Consider the following 11,096-nt stretch of genomic DNA (forward strand, 5'->3'; position numbering starts at 1 on the left):
ATATTTCCTCCTCAACCAGTACTTTTCCCTCCCTTTGACCTTGCACCCATTCCAACCCTCAGCTCCCTCCTCTAAGTCCAAAGGCTCTCTCCCTCCCCAGGGAAGCAGTCCCTACTCATCCCCTTCCAGGGATCTTTCACTCCTCTAAATTCCTGTATTTCCCTATCACTCACCTGGTACTTCATCACCTAGCAATCTGCTATAGGTGTTTACCTTTAAATCTTATCTTTTCACATGATAGTCATTTCCTCATGAGCATGAACCATAAAGAACACTTAAAAAAAAACTGAAAACTACAGTACTAGACAACACTAATAGAAAGTTTTTAGGAAATAAAGTTCTCCCAAGAAGAACAATCAATCTCATTTTTTTCACGTTTCTTTCTAGCCCTTGCCCATTCCTGTTTACATTTTTATATAATAATGGTCATCATAGTAGATTCAATAATAGATTAAATAACATATTACCATAATAGTAAATTTAATACAGTTACACATACCATATTACATTCTGCTTTTACTTCTAACATAGAAAAGAGTCTTCCTTGTTAAATGGTTTTAACATTCATCATTTTTAATAGCTATGTAATAATCTTTCCACTGAGATACTAGACAGTGATTTACTTACACAGTGACTTCTACTAGATAGAACATTCTTCTTTTTGTCTTTCACTGCATCAAATACTGTAAAATGCAAAGTAAACCCTTGAAGAATGCCTATTGAAATAAATATATATTGCCCATGCTTACTTACACCTGCAATAACCCATTTCACTGTTTTTCTCTCTAAATTTCTAGTGAAATTTCTGATTTCACCACTTTGGGCCAGGTAGACAGCAAAGGTATTATCCAAATACTTTATATATAGGTTTATTTATTTTGGTTGTTGATCTTACACATATTTAAACATGGGAAGCCCCTTGAGGAAAGGTAATAAGATTCCATAATATCTAATATAAGCTAGACACCAGGCAGGCACTCAATAAATATCAAATATTTTTAAACCACCTAAAGTTCCTAAACAGGAACTTCACAAATTCCTAAACAGGCAAGTATCACTGATCTAACTAGTGCCATCAATTATGCTTGTAAAACTTGCAGTTCATTTAATAATTAGATTAATTAATTATGTATGAATGGGTGTTCTTTACAGTATATAGAAGAACACAACCAGAGTTACCTGGTGAATTGTACAAGTCTGAAAGATAACATAAAAGACAAACAATATTTGTAAACAGAACTTCAAGAGCTCATGACAAAACAAGTTTACCCTTTTTCTTTAGTTGAAGTTCCTATTTCAGATGAACAAAAGCAAAGTTAAAACTATGTAAAATTACATATGCAAGTGAACACAAAGCAGAATGAAAATAAGAATATGAGAGTATGAATTGTCAAAATGGAAGGATGTCAGAGACTTTTTCCTTCTTATTTTTGTTTTGTTCGTATGTTAAAATGTATAACAAGAAAAACAGTCCAGACAAAAGCATGTTAGCCATTAAAACTCTAATTTAGCAAAAATGACTGAAATGCTCTTACTTTCATGATAAATGTGAAATAATAAACCAACTACCTTAACACCTAAGCACAGATACTGAATCATGTGAAGAACTTAACAGTACACTAAAAGCTTCTTGCAAATTTCAAACAGTAGCTAATGTGTGATTCCAAATAGCAGTCTATACAGCAAAACTACATCAGCCCAGTAACCTGTTCTCATCTCATTCTTATTTGTGAAGAGGTATTTCTAAGGTTGATTCCTGCAATAATATAATAAGAGAGAAACAATTATGACTAAAAGTTTACTATTTGTCATAATTATATACTATTACTTAATACATTAATTTTCCCGAAAGTAGTAATTGGTCAAAACAACCTGACTCTTTTCAAAATTAGTGAAAAGGAATATGGTTTTGTTTTAGCCTTTTTAAACAAAGCCTAGCCCCAACTTGTGTCACTCAGTTGGTTAGGCGTCATCCTGCGAAGTGAAGGGTCCCTGGTTCAAATCCCAGCCAGGGCACATGCCTGGGTTGCAGGTCCAGATGGGATGGATACAATAGGCAGCCCATCGATGTGTCTGTCACATCAATAGTTCTCCCCGTCTCTTACGTATCACCGGCTTTAGAATTTCACTACACTGCACCCCATAACAACCTCTAGATTTATGTGAACAACTACTTCATGACAAAATAGAAATAGAAAAAACAGCCCATGTGCTTTCAGGAAATATAAGGCTATGTAAGAGATGGCACAAAATGAACAAAGCAGTTTACCACAAATGCACTTCTACTTGCCAAGTAATGGATCTATGCATAAAGTTTAAAATGTGTTCAGCCAAAGGAAAAGCTAACACCCATTCCATAGCTAAACTTAAAATTCTATGTATCCCTCGAAACTCTGACACTGATAACTATTACAACCTAATTAATGACAATTTATAAGTCAAAAGAATAGTACTTCCCCTCAAGAACTAAAACCCATGGTGGGAGGAGAGGAAGGAGTCTAAGATCGATCTTCTGTGGTGGTTGTTAACTGCCTCTTTTTAGCACTGACATATCCAAGATTCTTTTTAAGAAAAAGAAATTTTAAGAATGCGCTAAAATAATCCTTTCAGAATCAAATTCCAGATCAGCTGTGTTTTATGTGGCTTTTTTTTTTAAGTGTTCCTAATCACTGTGACGGTAATAAGGTGAATTTTCCTGAGCACTGCAGAACAGAAGTTTTTCAAAACTTTAAGAGTTCCTCTAAGTTCTTTCATTTTGTCAGAGCATGGAACTAATGAGGCCAAGACTAAACTAGTTTAAGTTCTTAGGGAAAAATTCTTCTTTGTCACCTAACATCCTTAAGGGGACCTAGCAAGGACAGAAGGAATCACCAACTCCAATAGAAGATGTCACTCCAAGATAAGGGATAAACCAACTCCCAAGAGGACAAACCAGCAAAGTATATCTTAACTGGTTGATCTGTATATCGCACTATATACAAAAGGCAGCAAAGAAAAAGAAAACTTGAAAACAACTCATGATCTCTACATAGACCCAAGCAATATTTGATATTATGAACAAAGAAGTGGCCAGCACAGCTTAAAACTGAGACTTTCAACCTTCTGCATCTCAGGGTACACATAGACTAATTAATAGAATTCTGCAGCACACCAAAAAATATATTTTTTTGCCTACTTGACCCCAAAAATAGGTATAATTGTGATTCATTCACATCTGACGGCTAGTGTTGTCTTGGCTGTTGTCATTTTTTTAATTTGACAGGAAAAGAGGCCAGTGCCCCTGACTAAATAGTCAGGTATTGCATGCTTTAAAAATTCTTCAGGCACACTGGTGGAAAATTGCTGACACAGACCTCCACTCTGGTACTTTAAAGTGATTCTAATTAGAGAATCTTTTGAAAAGTCATCTCCTGGGATTATAACAGTGACCCCCCAATAATACAACCTTATACAGAAAGGGTTTTCAAATATATTGTCTCATTTAAAGTTACTCACCCATACTAGTTAATCATCCTTTCAGAATCAAATCCCAGATCAGCTGTGTTTTATGTGGCTTGGTTTTTTTAAGTTTTCTTAATCACTGTGACGGTAATGAACCTAAGGTGAATTTAAATAAAGATGCCAAAACACAGCCCACCTTCTCCTTCGACTGCCATTTGGGGTTCTCTCCAATATGCCTGACTGCCTAAACAGGATTTAAAATGTACTTGGTTTATCTGCTTTCTCTACCCTCCCTGCAGAATGAAGAGAATGTCTGAAAGATACAATTTCACAAGAATCTTGGCACTTCAAACTATTTATTGTTGACAGACGACCAATATGACTTAAAGCAAAAACAAGACTTTCTCAACAGTCAAAAAAGTGGGGGTAGGGAGGCATCTTTTACCCAACTTCAATCAAAGTATTTACAACTCTTTATGATCGTCCAGATTAAAGGAAATAAAGTGAAAAAGCAACAGCAGGAATTGTTGCACTTGAGTGCTTTCTCAGGAGGAGCAAACCAAATTCCCTGCCATTTTTCCTGCCGCGGGCCACCAAAGTGCAGGGTTAGGGCGGCTGGGCCGGTGACGCGGGGCTTCGGGGTCCCTGGCTGTCCGGGCCAGGCCTGACCGCTGAGGACCAAGGGGCGGGGGGCCGCACTGACAGCTGGCGAGAAGACAGCGGGGGACTCTGCGAGGCAAGGGCCGAGGGGAATGGTGGGGGAAGGAGGAAGAGAGCTCGGGCGGGAGAGGGACTAGGGCGCCCTCCTTGAAGGGCAGGGGAGACCGAGACGGCGAGAGGGCGAGAGGGTGAGAGGGCGAAAGGGTGAGAGGGCGAAAGGGCTCCGGGGCGGGTCGGGCGCGCCGGCGGAAGGGGCAGCGGTCCGCGACGTGGGGCCCGTAGCGCCCCGGGACGCGATACAGACGAGGGGAGGGGCGTCCCGCACAGGCGGGGCGGGCGTGGAGGGACAAGATTTCGGGGTGCGCGGGCCGCGCTCCAGCCCGGATGCGGACTCTAGGGGCGGGGCGGCTGGACCCCACACGTCGGCCGCCGCGAAGGGGCGCACCAGGCACCTGCCGCCTTCGCTGCGGCGGCCCCGCGCGGGCTCGGTTCTCACCTCTTCGGTTCATGGGACGGATCCGGACGGCCACTTTCACTTTGGAGTCTCCCATCCTGCCGCCACCTCTGCCGAGACTCTCGCTCGGCTTCCGTCTGCCGCGGCCACCGGGCAACTCCTCGGGGCTGACCGGGCGGTAGGGGGCTGCGGCAGGAGGGGCGGGGCCTGGGGCGGGTCCTGTTGAGGGGCGGGGCATCCCGCTGGACTCCCGGCGCGCCCCCGCTGCATGACGGGACTTGTAGTCCCTGAAGGTGATAGTGGTCTGGGCGGCGGCGGTGGAGGGGATGTACTGGGAGAACTCTGGGCGCTGATATCACAGGAGACCTTGTAAATGCTCCTCTGCTTCTGTATCATTCTTATTCGCATAAGTTGTCAATGAGCTGGTTCCTCACCTAAAACAAATTATTAAATAATTGGAATTGGAGACCATGCAATCTCTTCAGACTCATTACCCGCCAACTTAGTGTTTGATCCCTGGCTCAAATTATTTCCTTTGCTTTTAGAGTGCCCTCCACGTCTTGTTTACTGAAATCATCCTTCAAGGCAAATCAAAAGCTACCTTCTCTGGAAGTCTTTATAGTGCAGAGTATCGTTTATATCACTCCACTCCCTGACCCGCTTCCAGTCTACTCTTTGGTTTCTGCTACCATAGAAAGAAGAGGCAATCTACATAATAAAAAACCCTTCTTCTTTTCCCGAAGAGAAGTCCCTGCCCCTCCCCCAAATATTTTCTAATAGTTCCCTTGTCTCCCCCTTCTGCCTATAAAATCCTTCCAATTTGTACAACTAAGAGCTCCCTTTTGTTGCTAGATGGGATGCTGCCCAATTCACCAATCACTTAGATGTTCAAATATACTCGACTGAATTTTGTTCTTTGTTTTAAAATCAAACATGTCTGACTATCTTAAGAATATCGGGAAATATTTAACAGCTCAAAAAAATTTTTAAATCTTCACCCAAGGACATGCTTTATTTATACACAAGGGAAGAGAGGGAGAGGAACATCAATGTGGGAAAGGAACATTGATCGGTTGCTTTTCCTACATGCACCTCACATGTAGAACTGACAACCTAGGCATGTGCCTTGATCAGGAATGGAACCCACAACTTTTTGGTCTACAGGACAACGCTTCAACCAACTGACCCACGCTGCCCAGGGTGCATTTTGTTTTTTAAAAAAGCCATAGCAGAAACTGTTAACTGGTAGTCCGTGACAAGATCTGGCCTGCAAATGTGTTCTGTTTGGAACAACAGTATTGACCAATGCATGAAAATCAGTAGATTTTTTTACATGCAATACTGGGCTATATTACATATTGGAAATACGTATTGAACTTATGAAGCAGTGGCCTCTGTTACATGAGACAGGTCTCTCCAGTTCACCATGGCTCCCCTTCAATCTGCTTCACCACTCACCTGTCTAGATACCATGGGTTTATGATGTTTGCTTGGATGTGTTTACATCATAGTACAGAACTCAGAGCCAGATGAATAAATACAGAAAGCTGGTGAGACTTGCCCATTTACCAACCATCCCTCTGTCCAAAGAGCTTTAATAAAAGCAGAGTTGTCAAAAACATTAAAAACATTTCTTAAAGGAATGGAATTTTGACACATACTGCAACATGGACAAACTTTGAGGACATTATGCTAAATTAAATAAGCCAGACACATAAAAATAAATGCTGTATGATTCCACTTGTATGAGGTACCTAGAAGAGTGAAATTCATAGAGACAGAAAGCAGAATGATGGTGGCCCCCAGCTTGGGGTGGGGGGTGGAGGAATAGAGAATTAGTGTTTAAAGGACACAGAGTTTCAGTTTGGCAAGATGGAAAAGCTCTGGAGTTGATGATGGTGATGGCCACACAACAATGTGAACGTACTTAATGCCACTGAACTGTACACCCAAAAATGATTAAAGTGGTAAATTTATGTCATGTATATTTTGCCACAGTTTAAAAAGATTAATATAGAATCTTTATGTTGTATACCTGAAACTATTGTTATATATCAATTCTACCTCAATTTTTCAAAAAGAGGGGTTAAAAATAGAAAACGCTACTCCTGCTAGCAGGCCTTCTTTTAAAGAAGGGGATTTCTTTCTTAGAGACACTTCCTCTGAGGTTTTAGGAGGGCCTGCTCAGCTAGAGAAGCAGTGAGTTAGCGCATAAGTCTTGTGATTTTCCACGGCCCAGTAAAGTAAACAAATAAAATAAGGAGAACCAACTAAGAGCTGCTATTTGATTTTACCAAGTAAAGTCTTTAAAAACCTAGTGCACGCAACAATTGATGTTGTGAGTCCTGGGCATCCACTCTTCTCTCTTCTCTTCTTCTTCTTTTCTCCTTCTCTTCCTCCCCCCTCCTCCCCCTTCCCTGCCTCCTTCCACTCCCCTACCCTCTCCCTCCTCCTCCTCCTCCTCCTCTTTCTCCTCCTTTTTCTCCTTCCCTCTCTCTCTTCTGATGATAGCTTGAATCTAGCTTTTAAACAGAAGCAAGGCAGGCAGAAAAAGAGAAGCTACACAGTTTCTATGGGAACACTGTGTTTAAACTTAAGCTCAAATTTCAGAGAGGAGAAAGCCCCTAAGGAGTTGAAGGAGGGGGCATATAATAGGGAAGAGGTGAGGACTTTCTCTAAAGTTCCAAAACCACTTAAATAGCCCTGGAAACATCTGATTGGAAGAAACTGTGAAGGGACTGAAGAGAAAAACCCCTGTGGGCTATTCTCCCTTTGGACTTCTATTCACATTAGTCTTTCTCTTTTGACTTCTGCAATAAAGGTGGGGAGACAAGATTCTGAGAGAATCTGAGAAAGAACTGAGATGCCAGTTACAACCTGCACCCACAAGCTCAGGGCTTTCACACCAGGTGACTAGAAAGCTGCCCAGCCACCGGTCTGGGGGTGTGACTCAGGCTCCACAGGGAGACAGGGAAAGTCTTGGTTTCTCTCTTTTCAACTATATTAGAGAAAGAAGGAAAAAGAACTAGTAAATAAGTCACTCCCTTGGATCTTTCTTTTGTAAAGCAAATACTTAAGATATCGATGCAATATCTGTGTTGTAGATACTACATTCAAGACATTCGGGATATTGTAGGTCTATATAGCATTGAATTTTAGCTGTATTGACAAGAAGTTTCTTGTTTCCTTTTTTTTTCTTTGTCCTGACATTTTGCAAATATACTTATTCTAAAACTGATTTCTAGTTTACTTTTTGTTGCTTTGATTCACCCTTCATCAGTTTCTGATGCTTCCTGCACAGGCTGAGGAAAACATTTTGCCCTCTTTTCATAAGATTGTCATTGACAGAATCGTGATAACTAATATACATGTGTATCAAACGCTCACTGTGGGGCAGCCGCTGCCCTAAACTTTACAGGAATTGACTCGCTCAACCCTCACTCTAACTCTACAAAGTGGTTACTGTTATTGCCCTGATATTACAGAGGGGAAACTGAGGACCTAAGCAACTTACCGCAGTGTCCCTGTGCTGCTGCCGTGGTCTGACCTCCGGCTCCACAGCCTTTCCTGGTGGGAAGTATCCACATGTAACGCGTGGGAATTCAAAAAAGACCTACTTTTCACCCTTCAACTTTCCCAAATAGTTTCTAAAACCCCATTATTTTTAAAAAGTGGGAACTGAGTACTAGGTTTTGTGTTTTCTCTTTCTAGAAAGGAGGAAATGAGCCACTCATTTCATCAAGGCCAAAGGCCTCTCCAGCATAAACCAGTGTTCACCTGCTTGCCTGAGGGATAGCTTTGACAGAGCTCTTAGCTTTCCCAGTTAGAATTGTCTCCTCTTGCCTCCCCCACGGTACTGTGAGTGCAAGGAGAGTATCGTTTTCAAGTCTCTTTATCTCCAACACCTGGTACAATGCCTGGTACTTAGTAGGCGGGCACTTCATGCATTTTGGGGAATGAGGATAGTAACAATACAGCATCATGATTAACCTAAGAATAAATGACCTGCCTCAAGTTGCACTGCTGGTAAGCCACAGGGTTGGATTGTAAACGCAAATGTTTTTGATTCCAAAAATCTATGCTGTTTCCGCCAAGAAGGTCATACTTATGTGTCCTCTTACACATTTCTATGTTAGTAGTATCTTTCCTATGTTGTGAGTTCCCAGTGGAAGCCTAGGTCTTGGTAATAGCAGTTGTCTGTAGCTGTTGTTGTTATTATTATTTTGAGAGAGAAAAATGTCAATACAAGAGAGAAACATTGACTGTTTGCCTCCCGTACACACCCTGACTTGAGATTGAACCCACAGCCCAGATTTCTGTCCTGACCATGAACTGAACCTGTAACTTTTTGGTATATGGAACGATATTCCAAGAAAATGAGCCACCTGGAAAGGGTTACAGCTGTTATTTATCAAATGCTTCTTATGTGCCAGGCTTTGTGCCCAGCACCCCATAAAATAGATGATCTTATTTGATTTTCACAACAATCCCATGAGGTCGGCACTCTTGTTACGGCCTCGTTATGAGAATCAGATGAGGCAAGTTATCTTGCTCACTGGCCTGAGTAAGGGGTTCCTGAATGCAAATCCTGGGTCCCCTGGTGTGCCTTGCCTGGACTGTCGAACCATTACTCCTACCAGAACCTGCTTCTTCACATAGTATCTGATGCTCTGTGTGCTTTGCTGATACTCTTCACCCACCACCAACCGGTAGGGCCTCACCTGTACCCTGCCGTGATCTAAGACTGCTCTGCTTATGAAATTCAGCAACTCTCATCCATTACCTCCACCTCATCTAACCCGACTCATTCGCCTATGCCCAAGTACCAACACCCTATTCTTAATCCTCCAGTTCCTTAATTTAACTTCTTTCTCACACTCCAGCTCCTTCGAGGGTTTATTTCCTTACACTTCTACCCAAACCTCCCTCTTGACTATGTTGTCAACACCACTCACGTCCTGCGAATCCCTCAACTTACGTCATTTCCCTCCTCTCGTGCTCCTATATTGGCCAGGAACCCAGCTGGAGGAAGTCACACATCTGGGGACATTGGGTGCCTCACAAATCTGTGGTCTTTGATCTCAATGTGGTACTTGAAACCCTTTTTCCTGCTCAACTCCCCCTCCCAGAGCTTTTCACATCTTCACCACTCTCTTCAAGCCCCAGCCCAACGCGGTCACTCCCAAATCACACTGCTCCTGCATCACTGCAAAGATCAGGGCTCTTAGGTGAAAATTCCCCAAATTCCCTGTGCCCACAGTTTTGTCTATGACTGTATTCAGCACCAACTTCTCAACGTTTTCTTCTCCCTCAGCCCCTTCCCCTCCGCCGAGAATCTCCCACGGTAAAACAAGAACAGAAGTAAAACTTAAAGGAAAAAAGGAGCACAACTTTCCCTGAACATGTAGACCACTTCTGATTACCTCCTCCATAGCCACGCTCCCCCAAATAATAATCTACACTTCCTGTCTTTTTCCTCACCTGCCATTACTCAACCAACTATTAATTCAATCACATATTCACCCTCCCTTACCCCTCCAATAAAACTGTCATGGCCAAGTGTACCATCAACCTTTTAATTGCAAATCCAGTAAGGTGTCTTTCAGTCCTCATTTTACTTGATTTCTCTGTGATCTTCGGTGTTCTGGACCATCCCCCTCTTGAAGCTCTTGATTCCCTTGCTTTTTATGACATCTCTCTGGTCTCCTTGTTTTCATTCACTTATTCTCTTAGACAACAAACTTCCTGTCCATGTACTTGGCACCACAGTGTTAAGTGCTTGGGATAAAAAACAAAAGAGATGTGGAGGTGGTTCTTTAAGGTCTAAGACTTTGGGTTAGATTTCTGGAAATTTTGCAACTTCTTCAAGTTGTTTTGCTGCCTCTTCGTTTGTTTGTCAGGATGGTGTGGGAATCCCCTGAAAAGACAATGACCTGGTGCAAAGGAGGTTCAGTACGCCTGCTTTGGGAGATCACACAGAAGGCAACGCTAAGGACACTCCACCCCATTGCGAAGCGTGGAGGGAAAGAGGAGCCAGTAGGTGGAGTGGACAGCTAAGAGGCAGGAAAAGTGGAATCAAAAGAGAGAAGATGAAGGAGACACTAGTCTCCATCAAAGAGCTGCTGCAGGAGCATGTGTGGCGAAAAGCTCCTTGAAGTCAAAAGCCCCATCTCTGGTACCTGTTTATTCTGCCATCATTGCCATCGTGCTGCTCTAAGCCTTCTAAAGTTCTTGCTTTCAACACCTCTGCATGACCCCGGCCCAAAAGACACCTCTGAGCAGAGTGTCTCTCCATCCTGTATTTGGGACTCACTCAGGAGTCCTAGAACAAAGCCACAACCTTGCAGGTTTAGGAGGCTGAATGGAATTGGCTTAGATTTCTTTTTTTTTTAGAAATTTAGATGTTGAGAAGAGTCTTCATAGTTGTTGGAGGATACAGGTGTGCCCTGGAATATGCTAGGTTGGGGGGTACCCAGGCAAGACCCTCTTTCCCTGGGATCTGATTTGGAACGAGGCAGAATTTAGGAACCCCAGACAGCAA

At 42.6% G+C, this 11,096-nt stretch overlaps 1 protein-coding gene across 1 annotated transcript in view; it reads right to left on the reverse strand.

The window, feature by feature from the left end:
• Window positions 1–4,733, reverse strand: part of KIF13B (kinesin family member 13B) — a 170,511-nt gene extending 165,778 nt beyond the window's left edge. Inside the window, exon 1 of the mRNA XM_054576032.1 lies at window positions 4,598–4,733. Coding sequence (XP_054432007.1) covers window positions 4,598–4,652 — 55 coding nt within the window. The 5' untranslated portion in view covers window positions 4,653–4,733. The remainder of the gene's footprint in view (window positions 1–4,597) is intronic.
• Window positions 4,734–11,096: the final 6,363 nt, after the last annotated feature.

The sequence above is a fragment of the Pteronotus mesoamericanus genome, unplaced genomic scaffold, assembly GCF_021234165.1.
Source record: "Pteronotus mesoamericanus isolate MK-2021 breed Mesoamerican mustached bat unplaced genomic scaffold, CSHL_Meso_final contig_32, whole genome shotgun sequence".
Classification (NCBI taxonomy): Eukaryota; Metazoa; Chordata; class Mammalia; order Chiroptera; family Mormoopidae; genus Pteronotus; species Pteronotus mesoamericanus.